This window comes from Lytechinus pictus, chromosome 3 (genome assembly GCF_037042905.1).
Source record: "Lytechinus pictus isolate F3 Inbred chromosome 3, Lp3.0, whole genome shotgun sequence".
NCBI classification, from domain to species: Eukaryota; Metazoa; Echinodermata; class Echinoidea; order Temnopleuroida; family Toxopneustidae; genus Lytechinus; species Lytechinus pictus.
The window spans coordinates 71,871,693-71,889,569 of record NC_087247.1 but is presented as its reverse complement, the minus strand read 5'-3'; the positions used below and the strand labels follow the sequence as shown (position 1 = coordinate 71,889,569).

Below are 17,877 nucleotides of genomic sequence, written 5' to 3'. Positions count from 1 at the left end.
GAATGATTTTTATCAAAACATGGCCATGTATGTGTTTAAGAGTTTGAAACTGCATAGAAAGTGGTTGGGCATCTACGTGAAGCCCCTTTCACAATTGACGTACGACCACTTGCGACCTTTTGGTCGTGCGACAGGCTGCAACAGGCATCAATCGCCAGTCATCTCATAATATCGCACAGAGGCTTTCACAGCTGTCGTACAACAAAAACAACCAGTAAAACCCGTTGCACGAGGGATTGTTCTCGTGCGATCACATGCGAGTGTTGCATGAGGGATTGCGAGGGGAACGGTCGCACACAACGGTCGTGCAATGTTGTAAGCCGTTGCGATCGGTCTTGCAACAGTCTTATGGCCCATCATATTATCGCACCCAGTCGCAAGGCAGGTCTCTGTACATGTAGGTCGCTAGCACATGTGCAAGTGTTGTACGACCTCCAGTCGAGTAAATGCGACTACTTAGTTGTGCCACCTCGCGCACCAAGTCGTGCATCGTTGAACAACACTCCCACGACGATCGCCCGACCGATGGTATACGACCCCGGATACGAGCTGATGCGAGTGAATCGGTCGTATTTGATCGCGTTCGGATTTTGAACATGTTCAAAGTTCAGATGTGATCAGTCACGACCACCTCGAGTTCGTGCGACCGTCTACAACGACTGCGAGTGCTCGCAAGTCACCAAGAGATCGATCGTGCAACAGCAGGAAAAAACTGTTGCAGGCGGTCGTAAACTGGTCGGATGTCAATTGTGAAAGGGGCTGTACGGTCGCATACATGCGAATGCAACGGTAGTGGAATGTTGTAAGCCGTAATTTCGGTCGGTCTTGCAACAGTCTTATATTATCGCAACCAGTCGCAAGACTGGTCTCTGTAGGTATCTAGCGCATGTGCAAGTGTTGTACGACCTCCAGTCGACTAAATGCGACTATACGTAGTTGTGTCACCTCTCGCACCAAGTCATACAACGTTGAACAACACTCACACGATGATCGCCCGACCGATGGTACGACCTGATGCGAGTAAATCAATCGTATTTGATCGCGTTTTGATTTTGAACATGTTCAAATTCAGATGCGACCAGTCACGACCACCTCCGACCACCTCAAATTCGTGCGTTCGTCTACAACCACTGCGAGTGCTCGCAAGACACCAAGAGATCGATCGTGCAACAATAAGAAAAAACTGTTGCAGGCGGTCGTAAACAGGTCGTACGTCAATTGTGAAAGGGGCTTGAGCTATAACAAAAATAGATGAAGGTATGGAATGAGAGTGGGTGGTCTATTGAGATGAGGATAAAGAGACAAATGACAAGGACAGACGGATAAGAGGTGAAAGAAAGCAAAGAAATAGAAAGACAGACAGATGATAAGTAAAGAGAGAGAGAATAAGTTTTGTTTAAAAGCGAAGATTAAGAGTGACAAAGACCACCATAAAGTAAAAACAATACAAGATGAATAATTGAAATTTATTGAAACAGAGTCGCCAAAGGGATCCATTAAGATTGACGTCATGTCACATTTTGTTCAATAGAAATACATTTGCTTCTTTTTTTAAGTCTTACAGTAACATGCATATTTCGAGAAGTATACCCCTTTTTTATGTTATCATTGATTATGGGCAATGGAATATTTAGTCAGTTTCACCTTCTTTTATCCTGGAGTTATGCCTTGCAATAATGCGTGGATAGTAATGCATTAAAAAGTCTACAATGTATGCCATTAGCAAAATAACATCTTTCTAGTCGCGAGATAATCCCCAACAACCATGTGTTGTATCAATATTTCTTATTTTAACGCTCAGTAAACACTCTGCTTTCAACATCGCTTGGCAACGACGGTCATTACCCTCTCACGCATCGGATGAATGGACGATGAAGAAACCATGAATTTGAGGATTTCCAAAAAAAAAAAAAAAAAAAAAGAACCACCTTTTAGAAACAAAATAGAAAAAGTATTTTGTGTTTCACCGGCAAAGAATTTTATTACGGAAACGTTTCCCTTATTCATTACACCCGAATTCTTTCGATGAAACATTATACCTGAAATGTGTAACGCACTGCAGAGCAGAAATAGCCATTTAATGAATCCTCATCTTGTATAGTAAGCATGTGGACTATGTATAGACATGAGCGGTTGAAATAGGGTTGTTCATTTTTAGATAGTATACAAGCTTGTTATAAATATCAAAGAAGTAATTCAGATTGTATGATAACACTCATAAGAATAAAGATCGCTCTGTAACCCGTGTGGGCAACAAAAAACGTGATTTTTAATCGACAAATATATATATACATTCAAGTACTTATTCTTATCAGCAGAACGTTGTGATTTGATTATGACAATATATTCAGTTTTGTATATAACATATCACGTTCCTTGTAAATGTTTTCCTTCATTTTTCATTGTACCATTTTGACCTCTATACTATCTCCGTATCACCACATCACTTCATCATGTAGATGCAGGTAAATGTTGGAACTCAGTTAAATTACAATGCATAATAAATGAACATCATTGATATTAATTTTCCTGAGTTCAAATTCACTAAATAAAAGAAATGATTTTTTTATAAGTAACATTTAAAAAAATCTGTATGTAATCATTTTATGCAAATTCATCGAATCGACTATAGTTTATGACCGATTTAAATGTTACCGTTTTTATGTAAAACTTTTATGATAGATTACATGTATTTTGTTAATAGTGTTTGAAATACCGCCCGAATAAGTTGACTTGATTTGTGCTTTATCTTTATTTATGAAAGAGTACAGGTAAATAGATTGCATTTATCGATATGTAGTGATTCGAATATTTAAACGCAATAAGATTTTAGATTCAAAATTGTAACATAAATGATAGACCAGTGAATATTGTACATTAATGTATTTTGTATAAAATTGAATATACTACATTACGTAACGTTGTGAAAAGGTCCGACCCGTCCGTTTTCCTACTTTTGTATATTTCTTGTAGAAATGTAATTCGTATATACATACGCCCCTCACAATTTTCTATGTGGCTCGTATAATGAAACGGTATTAGAGATTTTAAAAATACTCCACATGGAGTCTAGCATTGGTTCATGAGAACCTTTTGTACATATCGACATGTATGTGAAATAGTATAGATTGAAACGACCTATGTATGATATGTATCACCCGTGTATTTTTGTGACTATCGATTTGAAAGAGGCTTTTCTGTATTTGAGTGTAGAGATTGTAAATATATGTGATGGCTGATGGGAATACTTGAAATGAAGAAAAACGTACAGTACGGCTACAGTAAAACATTAGATATTATGTCCTTATTATTTTCCAATGGCGTTCTCCCTTTATTCTTGTTGAGGAACGAAAATAATAATTGATTCATTTGGTTTGGTTTTACATTTCGAGTTGATATTTTATGTTTATGATAATAGATATCTTATTCAAGCTTGTTGTATCATTATTTTGTATAAGAGTTTCATGAACACATTCTTTTATACTAATTGATAGCCTACACCAAAACCCTAAACATCCACACTCGCATTTATTGTATCACTTTAAATGAAAACTGCTCGATGTATTTTTCTTTGATTTGAGGTGATTTTGTTACTTATCGTCGTATTGAAAAATAAGTCATTTTACAATTTCGTCTATATTAGTGAATTTTTGCTGTTTCAATCTTGTTGGTTGAAATAATCAAACTGTGTTTTTATATTTATGCATGAATGATGTAAATATGTATCTGAGTATTATTGTCTTGCGTATACGTCAATCGGTTAACTAAAATATATCATACCCGTGAAAATAAGTGATTTGTATCGATTTCTTTCTTGCTACAATATATTTATTTGTGTCTGCAGAACGTCAGTTGTTGATTGGAGAGTATTATTGTGTACCCTTTCATACAATCATATAACCATAGTAACTCTTTTGGTAGATGAGATTCCTTATTATAAGTTGTGGAAGACATTGGCTTTGCGATGGTTTGCTTGCGATTTGCGAGTTACATCCATCAGGATAATGTAACATGTATGAAAGAATTATGAGATGAGATAATCTTCATAATAAAACTGGTTGTTATCCACAACACGAGAATGTCTATTTCATTTCATTTTTTCAAGTGATATTGTACAACTGCTCTCTGACAAATGCAGGACTGAAGCCGACTTCAAACTACATCCATCCAGCATCATTCAGAGCTGGCATCAGTACGGATTTTACAAGGGGGGATGATATATGTGTATCACTACCCAATGATGTTGACTTGACTATGGATGGTGATACACATTCAAAAGTGGACTGGATCCTTCGTCGGACTGAGTCCACTCCTGGATGTTGTTTGTAGGCGGCTTCATGTCGGCTTCAGTCCTTCTGTTATTGGTATATGCGTATCACCCCCAAGTGAATTCAGGCCGGCTTGACCACTGTACTAGAAATAGCGAAGAGTTATAGCTAACGAACCGAACTAAGAACAATAAAAAAATGTTTTAAAGTCAGGTGACTAGTGTCACGTGAATAGAAGACGTGAAGCCGGCTTAAGTGTAGACACACAATGATCTCGAGGCGGCTTCAAATTGCAGACGTGAAGAGTGCTCCGAAGCCGGCGTCTGCTTCAAATCCGACGTATGTGTATCAGGGGCCTATGATGGAGACCAACATAATGATAAGGGTATTTTGACCTGATCCCTGCTGGAAAAAACAGTGTGTCACATAGTGACAATATTATTCACACTGTAGAAATGCTCAAAATCAACAGTGTGAAGAAATTTTCACACTGTGGACACCTCAACAGTGTGACTGTTCACAGCGTATTCACATAATGGTTCACACCGTTGAAATGCTGAAATCTGACAGTGTGAAGGTGATTTCACATTGTGTTCCACAATATGAACCCCACTGTGGCACACACTACATTGTGTTTCTTCCAGTAGGGATACTATTATAGATGTATGTTGACCTATTCATGATGGCTGTGATGCATTGTGTAGATGGTGGTGAAAAAATGTTCAAATTTTGATGATGGTGATGATTGTGTTTTCATGACAGCTATTGATTAATGGTTGGGAGTGCATTCCGATGATAAAATGAGAAAAGATATACAGCTGATGATAATGATGGTATTTATGTGGTTTTATTTATATACTGCACTTAACCTTCACTATAGATGGAAAATGAAAAAGGATCAACTTTGCACCCTCAAAATGCAACAGTGGAAGAAATGCACATTAATCGTGCAGTTAGCTATTATAGTTACACCTCATGAACGCAAAAATAACAACAGGAACAAAATTGTGACTTTTGCACCTTTTTCACTTATAGTGCAAGAATACACCCCAAAAGTAATACCAATGTTGCATGTAGGGTGCAACTTTCGTCAGTCTGTTTTATTTCAACAGGATATATAGCTTCTTCAGTTGACAAACTGCTATCACTGATCAATATTTCCTTCGGCAAAGTGTGAGGAGTGCAAGTCATATTATCGTTTCACATTTTCATTAAAAACAGTAACCATTTATAGGAAAGGAATAAAACACTTCGCAAAAATAAAAATTTCCAGTTAAAAAAACTTGTTCTCGAATTTCGCCCCAAATATACCCCATCCTTTTTATTTCTCCAATTTCACCACCGTTTTCGATTCAGATTATTCTCCAAGGGCCAAGTGTATACCATAATTATTGAACCCTCATTTTCAGATAGGCCTATAACCGTGGGCGGTAAGATGAAATCTGCTCAGAACCGAACCTTTTGGATACTAGAAGGCCAATCTCGGTATTGAATTGGGGTATAGAATCAACCCAAGGAGTCCATACAACCCACTCTTCCAAAATAGGTACGAGTACGTGTTGACGGCTCTGAGTAACTTGGGTTCCTTCCCACTTCATGACGAGTCGTTGTTAGAGATCTGTTTTGCATCTGATCATTGCTTCTTCTTTTAGTTAGACGGGTAATCTTGTATACGCCATATGGTCATGGTTTTGAGAACCATGGATGGATAGAATGGAATAAACGGCGGAATCAGAACTGACCAGTTAAGGGTTCGGGGGGGGGGGCAAAAAGAAAAAGAAATTATCAAAATAACCACATATTCGACTTTCTCGTCTTTTATTGTGGACAAGCTAAAATAAATGTCATCACCCCTTAACTGACGCCAGTGAGCAACAGAAAAAGTGTGAAAACTTTTCCGTTGTCTTATTTAAAAAATTAAAATTTTCAGGATCCGTCTCTGAATGAAGGGGCAAGAGGTTGTTTGAGCGGGTGTACATAAGTCTGCAGACACCAGACAGACCCTGATTGAAACTTTGATCAACAAGTGTGTCTCCACGCAAAGACTAGCACAAAAATTTGCTGGAGCGAGAGGGCCTTCAGTACACAAGGCATGGGTAGGCTGCAATTCAGACCCTTTACTCGAGTGAAGGGTTTGCACAGCAGACTGGGTATACATGGTGTAGGTGAGGGAGGGAGGATGTGTGGGGCTAAGCGTGGATGTGAGGGTGCGACCGTGTGTGGGTCATGGCCCTGGGAAGCAGGGGTGGAAATCTGAGAGGTGTGTCAAAATGGAGAAATTAAACGAAATGACCTTCATTTTCTAGTGAATATATATTTTTTTGGCTTGTCAAAATTTTTGTGGACCAAAATGAGCTTCATTTTGTAGTGAAACCCTTTTTTTCCGCTTGTCAAATTCACATCAGCACCCCCGGTAAAAAAAAAATCGTTCCAAGGCCCTGCTGAGGGCGCGTGTGTCTGTGTGAGAGAAAGGGCGTCCGTGTGCTTGGTTATTATACATCCAACAAGGAGCCTTAATACAAACTTTTGCACATTAACTTACTATGATAATGAAGTCATACTATGATAATAAAAGCAAGTCGTATTGTCCATTGCAGTAAATTTATTTTCAGTTTAGCTTTCGTTATTTATGTACACTTTATTATGCAATATATAGTCATAATAAAACCTTTCAAGTCGAGTGCAAGTATTTTATACACTGTACATATATACTATATTATGTTTGATAATTATTTACATTTATTTAGTGCATATCAAGAATAACTTACAACTATGAAATACATAATAAAATATGATGATTCGTGAAATATTTAACCTTCAGATTACAATCATAATTAGCAATTAGTGTGACCTTTAAATTATCTCCACTTCAGTATAAATATGGGAAATAACTCATTCTAATTTTGTGAATACAAACAATTGCCTAGTCTACAGCAGGGTCGTCAGGATCGTCGTTAAGAACTATGACACAGAGAGCAGGGACAGCGGGAACAAATGATGATACTCCTTTGGTATACTAAACAAAATAGGGATAAAATACAAGAAAACTGATCGTACATATAGGGAGCCCAAACTTTCATATCCAACCCTTACATTTATTGAATTTATACTGAACCAGAAGAATAACGTCGTTTATTTAAAAAAGATGCTTTGTGCTAGGTATGGTTTTCAACTTGACAAAACATTATTCTTCAATCTGTGTACTTCACTCTCTATCACCCCATCGTATCTATGACAACATTTTATCGCTTTCTGACACCTTAGACAAGTTGTGCCGTGTACACGCATAACATTTCATGGTGTTGTTTACATGTTTACATGACAACTCGTTATGGTGTGCAAAGTGCATAAATACAAAAGTTCTTTGAATACGTTTCTCAGAATTGTAAAACAATATACGGTAGAACAGTTTCCAGGGTTTGGCCACACTGCTAATTATTGTTACAGTGCATACACTTTTAGGAATTTACAAAGAACTCAAGTCGATTGAATCTAACAAAATTTCCTCTAAAACTTGTGAGAAGTATAATAATATGAAATATGAATATATTGATATTTAAAAAAAATACATATAAAGGTAAAGATTAATAACATACTATGAAACACAATACGATTTTTACAACGGCACAAGAAAACACACTCAGTGATATCAATTTACTATCGTATAATAAAAACTAGACCAGTCTGTTTAAGGAACATCATACAAACATTGATTATCAATTTAAAATATTATGAGTGAGCTGACTCTTTGAGAACACTCGTCTTTCAGAGCAATGTTACAAACGAAGACTGATAAAGTAAATATCAAATATTACTCCACCCTATAGCACGTATTGCTCACAGAGGAGAAACTAAAACAATATATACATGTATGCTTGATTGTATAAACCTTGACAAAAACTATCTTATTCTTCATTATACCTTTGTCAAAAATATCCAAATAAAGTTAAACAAGATTGTTGAAAATATCTAAAATCAACTTCGTGTAACAAGAGCAATCCTTAAACTTCATAAGATGGATCAATTTGTGTACAAATTATCGTGACCTCTTTCGCCTTAAAGATAATACCTGGAAAGTGATCCTCCTTTCGAACTACGTTTAGAATGGGTTTTGTTTAAGTAATGAAAATTTTCAAGTAAAAATCATTCGAGTTAAGGTGTGATTATTAATGTAGCCATGCTACGTCGGATTATCTTCAAAGATGGTCGGTGACGAATAGGACAAAATAATGAAGTACTTGGTCTAATGAGTATAGTAAATGGACTATCATACAACCCTTGGGATAAACACGAACAGACAGGTGTATATAGTCACACCGATGAAACCGATCCATAACAGCTGTTACAATGGTATATTATTGATCGGTTTAAGCAAGGTTTCTTTGGTGTGACTGTTATTGTGGAAGAGTTTGATAATATTTCAAATAACGATTACTGCACTGACTTTGAATAAGATCCAGACCATGTTATAAAAATGACAAATACAAAAATCAAATCATCAGAATTAAGAATCACCAGGATAAGATTAACGATATCTTTTTATACTCTTGCTTTGTAAAGCCAGATGAATCACAATATCACATCACATATGTAATACACTAGCAATTACAGACGAAGAGTTTAGTTAGTATCCATTATCCGTTTAAGGATTACAATTTAGGCAGAATATTACGGGGAATGTATTAGGATGCATACCGGACAACCAGCATGCGATTATTTAACTAAAAAAAAACAAACACGGCCTGCAGGAGAAATAATATTAATTTGATTTGTCCCATTTGGAGAGACTGTACATGGCGTCGCCGAGTGAATGGATCAGAATAAAAATAACCCAATCGTTAAAACTTCCTTCTCTTTTCCATTCCTGAGGCAGTTTCAAGATACTAACAAATATTCTTGCATTCACTGGCGTAAATCCCGGGGGGGATGGGGGGGATATATCCCCCCCACTTTTCGAGGAGGGGGGGATGGCCTGTACAAACATCCCCCCCCCCACTTTTTACGAAAGAAATGAAAAAAAAATCACAAAAGATAATTGTTTTATTGGTGAAAATTCTTCCAAAAATACCGCTTAACAAATAAAACAATATTATTGAATCATAAAATGCAAATAAAGAGCCAGTTCACCATTTCCAAACGAAATACTTATGTCCTTATTATAACATTGAAGAGAAACCCCCGTTTCTTCCAATTCATCAATGTTGGGGTCTTTGGGAAGGGATTAAGTTGTAATGTCAAAAATTTGTTGAATGTAATCTCTAATAAAACCATTAACCATCATGGGGTAAAAAAGATAATAATATTGGAGGGGTATTTGCCATATGAACATACAGTGGCGTAACTACGGGGGACATGGGGGGCACATCCCCCCCCCCCATCGGCTTACCAAGAAAAAAACGGGGAAAGGGGGAAAAGGAGAAAAGAGGGAGAAAGGAAGAGAAACGTAGTGGGAAAGAAGAAAATATCATTCATTAGAATGTTATATTATATTATAACTATGTTAATTTACATTACATAAGAAACATTTTTATCATAACTTTATGAAACATAATTTGCCCAGGGCCTACGTCTTCATTGTTCCTGGTGCTCGCATTGTCTTTTTAACGAGATATATAATCCTGTTGTACTAAAACATCCCGTTTTCAAGTCAATATAAACCAAATATATTTCCTAGCACTTGAGTTATCATTGTTTTATGTAGTGACATATGCTTCTTTTTCATGACTCAAAAGTGATTGCCCCATGTTAAGGTCTTCGTATATATGAAACATTTCCTGTCCGTGATTACGTTCGCATTATTGGATTGGTGAGATATGTCTGCTCTTCATGAATTCCTAAAATCAGTCCTTAAAATGTCCCTTCTATTGATCTGAATATCAAAAAATTTCAGCTCGCGCTTCGCGCTCGCATCATTTGGTTAATGAAATACGTATGGTCCTAGTTAATTCCTACAAAGAAACCTTAGAATGCCCCACTTCAGGTCTGAATTATCTAAGTTTTCAGCTCGCGCTTCGCGCTCGCATTGTTAAGCGAGACAGGTACCTATCATGATTACACAAATTTGATTATAATGTCCCTTTTTAGGTGTGAATATAAAAAAAAATTCAGCTCGCGCTTCGCGCTCGCATTATTTGATCAGTGAGATACATATCCTTTTAATGACATTGTCCTTAAAATGTCTCTATTAGGTCACTCACTCAGTCATTCAAAAATGTTGCTGGTGCCCCCCCCCCCCCAATGCCGTGACCCACGGTCGCCACTGTGGACATATCAATGACAATTCCTTGCATATCTAAAAACATGATTGCAAAAAAATGCCAAAATATTTCAGTCATCCCCCCCACCCATCAACACGGATTTACGCCAGTGCTTGCATTTCATACTGATGAATACCATATTGCCATTGATCATTATTGGACATTGAATGATATGGTCGGTAGAATTAAATCTTATGATGCTGTGACCTACTTTAGAGTTTGAAGTATACAATGTAAGTATTTATCTCTCTTGAAATGAAGAATAAAATCACAATTTATTTCATATTCTGCATTGTGAAAGGGATAACACAGAGCAAAGTTTTAATATTAAAAAAAATCCACAGTTCATCTATAAATATGATGATGACATAACATATTTGTCTTCTTGTAAATGAGAAAATATAATATTTTCATAATACCGTTCACATTCTGTTTGCATATTTTTGTTGAAATTCTCTAAATGATGGCATGGTGACTTACTGTTAATATAAGGTGAATAAACCTTCTTGTACATGTTGTAATGCTTTATATCAAGGTATCTAAAAGGGAAATTACATTTTCCTTTTGAAATTACATTTTCCATTGTGAAACATTTTCATTTGTATATACTTTTGTATTACAATGTAACATTTAAATCATAACTCGTTTTATTAAATCAAACCTTTTGTTGCGACTGCAGTTGAAAATCAATTGTATAAACAAGGATTGATAAAAGATGTATCAATTTAATTGAACTCAATATGACTTAGAGCAAACAATGGTTAAAGGTGATATGACGTACTAGTTATTGTTTCACTTTCATTGTATGATACGAAAAAATGTGACAATACAGGAAAAGTAAACAGAACTTACAATTGTGGTTATTTTTTCAGCAGATGACACAATCATGGACCCAAGTTGCTCTGTGATGCATATTAAAGCTGTTTCATATAATTCTTATAAGTAAAAACGACTTTACACACGAATGGTGACTCGTTCTTCTGATTGGTATTCCATAGATAACATATACTTCCCCGGTTTGCTCACTATTAAATAAATGTTCTTCGGTTATTTTTAACATCACATTCCGTCACTACAAAACTTCGATTAGAAAATTATAAATTGTGAAAATCGTTATAGTTATGCCGGAAATTGGCAAACACATGCTGAAATCTGCATAAAGGTTTGATTTTGCACTTATGACAGATTTGCATTGATATTCATGGTTTTCTCTGTATTTTTCGTAAGTTTTATCATTTTTCTTTTGGTTAGAACATTGCGTTTCCGTGAAATTCCGTGTTCTTCAGGAGTTCCTTTTCCACATAAAATTAAGGTCTCTAATTTACCCAATATTCCCCTGTTATAACAGGGGGTGAATCTCCTATAAATGTTATAAAACTTTGACAAATTGTAATTTTTGCATTCAGATGCCTAAAATATTATCAACAAAAGTTTCCATCTGCAAAGATTAGATTTCATATTTAGAATCTGATTTGGCACCCAGGAAAGTAAAGTCCTGCATTACGTTTCGCATGATGTACGAATAACATTATGCATTTAAATAGAATGTGATAATAACAACAACAATAATGATAATAATGATAATAATAACATCAATAATAACATCATATTTTACCAGGGTAGCCACTTCAGTTCCGAAACCTGTTCTCCCAGGGCCCTGCTTAATATGGCAATGTTATGGAATCTGTTCAAGCATACAGGCTACAGCTGTCCTTTCCTCATTCCCAATACTTCATTCGTTATTATAATATTCCTTATTCACTGATCATGCTAACAGAATCAATGGAGCCTTGAGATGAATGAAAGCATTGTATTGTCCTTCATCCAGAGAATAAATTGCGTTTCAGTCTTCATTGTGAACGAAAACCTACTGTGCAAATCAAAATACTCATTCTAAATTAAAGTAAATGATATGACAACAATCAATCTTCTCTTCCTTTTTGCGATTACAGTATGTTGTCGGTATATATAAAATATTCACCAATTTATTCGAATATATATGTATTCGAGTGTTTACACGAAGAGAAAGCAAGTTTTACAGAAAAAAAATTGTTATAAGCATTTAGTCACGTATGTGACCTTGAGTCATTTTCAGTTTTTTAAGTGAATTGATAAAATCTATTTTGTCAAGATTTTTGTACCATGAAGTATTTTCAGAACCATTTTTCTTCAGGCTCGCATACCACACTGCTAAAATCATTTAATAAGCGCTGTTTACCATGTGAATCGCAAAGTAGTTGTTTAAACAGTTTAAACAAGTGTTTTAAATCTTAAACAACCATGCTCAAATTATTGATAATCAAATATTTGAATTTAAACTTTGTTGTTTAAGATTTTAAGCTCTTGTTTGAAATATATAAACAACTACAGTGCGATTCACATAGTAAACAGTGTTGTTTAAATTATTTATAACAGTGCAGAAGAAAAAACTCGGAGATCATGAAATAAATAAATTGTAGCCATAGTAACTTGCACATTTGTATATCTACACCTAGAAAAAGTGGGATTTAAATAATAACGAATAGAAATATGCTGCATCCTTAATTGATCAACCAATCGCATAAGTATACAAATGAAATTAGGTTCGACACTGGCGCTTATTCTTTCGACCTACATGGCATCAGTACTGGAAGACTAAACACCGAAATAAGTTCTTCAAACAATCCCATCAATATGAGCTGACCATGCAGAGAATAAAGGCGAATATGTTCATATTTATTTGAGTGACTAGTACTGCTCCAGTCAAAATTGACGTGCTACTCAAAGTGACGAAATTACAATAAAATTATTTGACTGGGCTATATGGGTACAAACAACTGATAAACAATCAATTAAGTGACCAGATGATTCGGATGAAAATTTTGATAGTTTCAACTGAAATGGAGTCAGTTGTGGCTCATGCTATGTTGTATCATATGATAAATGTTTGATCTTTTTAGATTGATTTTAGACGAGAGTCTGTTCACCTTATACAACTTAAATTGGTTCGTATTGTATTGCTTCTTGTAGAGTTCTATGGTAACATCCCAAGTCAAGTGTGTGATGCTGGGGTAGTGATCGAGTCCCGTGGTAAAACAGGCAAGAATATACCATGTCAGATAATATACAACTTATTGGAACTAAACAGACAACAAACAAACCAATTGTTTTTTTTTTTTTGCATTTTCAAAAACATGAAGCGAAAGTTAAACATAAATATTTCGTAATGCACAGAACATTTTCAAAAATGTCAAAGTTTTATATTGTAAATTCGTTGGTCTATCTAGCCTTCAGATATTTCATCGATCTGTCCAGGAATCCTATGTGCTTCTAGCTCTGCTATCTTAGCTCCAGTGGTACGAGAGCTTCCAGTGGTTGTTGTGGTGGTGGTACGTTCTAAGAATTGGAAGAAGTCTTCAGCACCACCTGGGAAGTCATCTTCATCCTGCGGTTTCTTTCGCAGTATGAAATTGGAACAAACCTCCCATATTCGAGATAGCTCTTCGCGGATGTGGCGATTAAGCATGCCGTAAAGAAAAGGATTGACTACACAGGAAGAGTAGGCAAACCATGTAGTGATCCGCTCCCAGGAATCTTGGTGACGAAAGACACCATGAATTACTCCAAACATATGAAGAACGAAGAATGGCGTCCAGAGTAAAAAGAATGCACCGACGATCAAGAGAATTGTCTTTGCAGCTTTTAGATCTCCACTTTGCGACGACTCTGAATGCTTTGATTTTTTTCTCAATCTCTTTACTGAGAAGCAATTTTTCCCCGGTGACGTAGGGGTAACATCCCCTTTGTCATTAGATTTGGAACCACCTCCCCTTGTTTGACTAACCGAGGCTACATCTCTCCTGGTTGTCGAACCATAGTTCTCAACTGATGGTGCCGGGCACACCTGTCGTGCCGCTTCTCGGGCTATCTGAAACACATTGATGTAAGTTACAATTACTATTAAACCAGGAATAATGAAACATAATAATGCCAACATTACCACGTAAATAATATGTCTTACAGATTTCTCCCACACAAATGTACAATGTCCTCTGTTAGCGTTGAAGTCATAAGAGTTCAGACCAATCAAGGGCGGAACGGAGAGTACAGCAGACTGTACCCAGATATAAATAATCAGTAGGATTGTCTTATTCATTGTCATCTTTGTTGCATAGGACATTGGGTGGGCAATGGAGTAATACCGCTCAACACTGATCACACTTAAAGTCAGTATGGAGGCAATGGCAAAGAAAGTGTTACTGAAGCCGTTGATTTCACAGTATACCTGACCAAGGTGCCATTCTCCCATAGCATAGGATGCAATTGAGAATGGAATAACGGTAATCGAACAAAGGAGATCCAAGGTGCATAGATTACCTACAAAGAGGTGTGTGAGGGTATGAAGGGCGGGCGTCTTAATCAAGATTACTAACACAAGTGTGTTAGCAATGATTGCAGCTAGGTTTATAATGCTCATTATCAATAGTTCAAAAATTAATAAAACAGAAGGGGATGAACCCATATCCGAATCGCTAATATTGTACGCCATTTCGTAATCTTCAGATAATTATCAATCAGTCGAACTCACACACACTGCGTTGTGTGAGATATTGTAATACAATGTTACTATATCAAAATAGGTGATTTTCGAGTAGTATAGAGCTTTGTTGTCAATTTATATTTATGGTGAGAGAGTGCATTTACCTGAATCGAGTTACCATCTGCGACAAAATGGGATGAGGGATAGCAGTGATACGTTGCGGAAAGAATTTAATCCAGATTCTAATCAAGTCCATTCTGCAAGAGAATTGGGAATGAATTTGGCGGCGGATATCAGAGGATAGCAAGTCTGTTCAGATTACAGGAATGACTCAAGTTGTCCATCAGGAAGATTCAACGGAACGAAATTAGGCTCGCGTTCCAATTCAGAAAATGATCTCTAGCTCGTTATTGATCATGTTGATATTATTCTTATACTATTGGTAAACACGCGATGAAGCCATTTATTCAATATTTAAAGATTATCCACAAATATAACCCCAACTGTACAAAGACATGGACCTGTAGGACTATTTAGATTTAGTTATCTTCCTTGCAGCTGGATATCGTCCTTGGGTAAATATGGCAAAATGAAGTTGAAAGAAACCACTATTAATTTAGAAACGTTCAGTATGAATGACGTGTCGAAACAGCGATATGAGAATAGTCACGAGATCGCACAGATATGCATTCTCAACTTCTCAAGTTTGTTGTTTACATCTCTCAGCTTTTTTTTTCGATATTCGAAAATGTAAAATAAAGGCTCTCTGGAATGCCTGTGGAAAATGTCAATTTGGAGTACCTTGTGAGAAATCAGAACACTTTGTTCTTTCACCGCCTGATGTACGCAGTCATTGAAGAACCTTATTTTGGTGAGATACGTCTCTTGACCCCAATCAATAATACTCCGTAGAAGATGAAAATGAAACACAGACAAGGCGCCACGTCGTAAAGATAGTCCCACCACAGATTTTCAGTTAGATGCGAAGAAAACAAACGGCAATGAGAAGCAAATGATTGAGACTCCTTTCCCGGGGACCATTAAATAATCAATACAACTGCAATTTTTGTAGAATGTTTTATATCTAATTTTAAAACCTCACGTTCATGGTAATATGTTCCTGTGTTGAGCTTTCCTTGTCTTGTCATTTGAAAATTATTTTTATGAAAAAAGGAAAAGAGTCGCAAATATTGCTGAGCTGGTTCTGTGACGAAAAATATCCGAGTCCTGATTTCTTGCGTCAAAGCTTCAATTAGAGATGATCAGGCCAAATGCACCATTTTTTTTATTCTGAAAAAGAATTTGTTTCTTCTCTTCAGTTTAAGGGAGAATAACACCTGTTATCAGCCAGCGAGTGAAGCTATAAATGACCGGCGGACTGCCAAGTCCATCCACTTTATTCCACTCGGCATGCACTGCATCAATAATACAGCCAACGTTCGACTGCACCATCTCTGGCGAATCGGTGACGTCACAATCACATCAGCAAAGGCAACCGGAATATTCATGTTCTTCATGGTGGAAAGAATACTCACGGGGGGGGGGGTGTAACTTATACGTGCATAATACTGTAATACTTCAGGTGGAACTGATGAATATTATTGGCAGTGTTATATTTCTTGTGTTTTGTTTACCATTTTTGTTCGTATTGTTTTGAAGAATTTACATAATTTCAAACATGCGCCCATGCACCTCAAGCACTGAGATCTTCTCCTACAATTTATAAAATATCATCACCATCATCACCATCATCATCATAATCAGCAGCAGCAGTCAAGTAGAAACGCTATTTAAAATTTAAATACAGTGTTGTTACTACATGAACTTTTCAGTAGTTCTTTAATAGTTTAAAGAAATGTTCAACATTTTAATCAACCATGCTTAATTTATTGAAAAATTAACATCAAAAACTAAAAGTTTAGATTTCAAATCTTGTTTTAATTGTTAAACGTCTCCTAAAGTTTATAAATTTACATTTAATAGCGTTTTTTTATTTTTATATATCATCCATGGGCGGATCTATTGGGCGAAAAAGCTGCGGCACCCGTATGGCGGCGCATAAAGAATTAGTTAGAGAAAGGAAAAAATAGAGATAAGAGAATGAAAGGAGAGAGATCTAGAAGAAGAAAAATAGAAATAAGAGGAGGTAGAAACTGAATGAAATAAAGGAAGATGAATTTATAAAAAAAAAATCCGCTCGCGTTTTGCGCTTGCATTGCCTGTTCAGTGTTATATTGTATAATACTGTGTTTACACTTGATCGGCTTTTGGTTTATCTTGCACTGCGTTTACACGCTGCAAGATGCAAGTTAATCGCGTTTACACGCTATGAAAAAGCCGATGCAAAAGCCGATTAAGTGTAAACACGGTATAAGTTAAACCCATTGGCCCGTATTCTGAAGTCGGGTTTAACTTAAACTCGGGTTTAAAGTTGTGGTTTAAGTATGGGAAGCCAATTGTTACATAAATCACTAACAATAGAGATATCATACTTAAGCTCACTTGGCTCTCAAATCATTCATGATTGTCTAGAAAGTATAAATAGATGACTGTCTTCACCATCGATGAATCAGGAAAGAGCACAGTAAACATAAGAAACGTTCAACTTAATAAAAAAATGATACTTTTGGCTTCCCATACTTAAACCACAACTTTAAACCTGAGTTTAAGTTAAACCTGACTTCAGAATACGGGCCATAAAGATCGCAATGCGCGCTCACATTATTTGATCAGTGAGATACAGACACGACAGATGCAGATATCTATCTATCCATCTATCTATCTATCTACACTGTTTTATGAATTTACAGAATGATTCTGTTATTGCTTTCTG

At 36.2% G+C, this 17,877-nt stretch overlaps 1 protein-coding gene across 1 annotated transcript; it reads right to left on the bottom strand.

Moving 5' to 3' along the window:
• Positions 1 to 10,513: 10,513 nt before the first annotated feature.
• Positions 10,514 to 16,410, bottom strand: LOC129256117 (probable G-protein coupled receptor). Its single transcript, XM_064097914.1, has one exon. The coding sequence runs from the start codon at positions 15,051 to 15,053 to the stop codon at positions 13,788 to 13,790; it is 1,266 nt and encodes a 421-aa protein (XP_063953984.1). The 5' UTR covers positions 15,054 to 16,410; the 3' UTR covers positions 10,514 to 13,787.
• Between the last annotated feature and the right edge of the window lie 1,467 nt (positions 16,411 to 17,877).

Coding starts and splice junctions, on each gene's coding strand:
- LOC129256117 (XM_064097914.1), bottom strand. CDS start 15,053: ATGGCGTACAATATTAGCGATTCGGATATGGGTTCATCCCCTTCTGTT.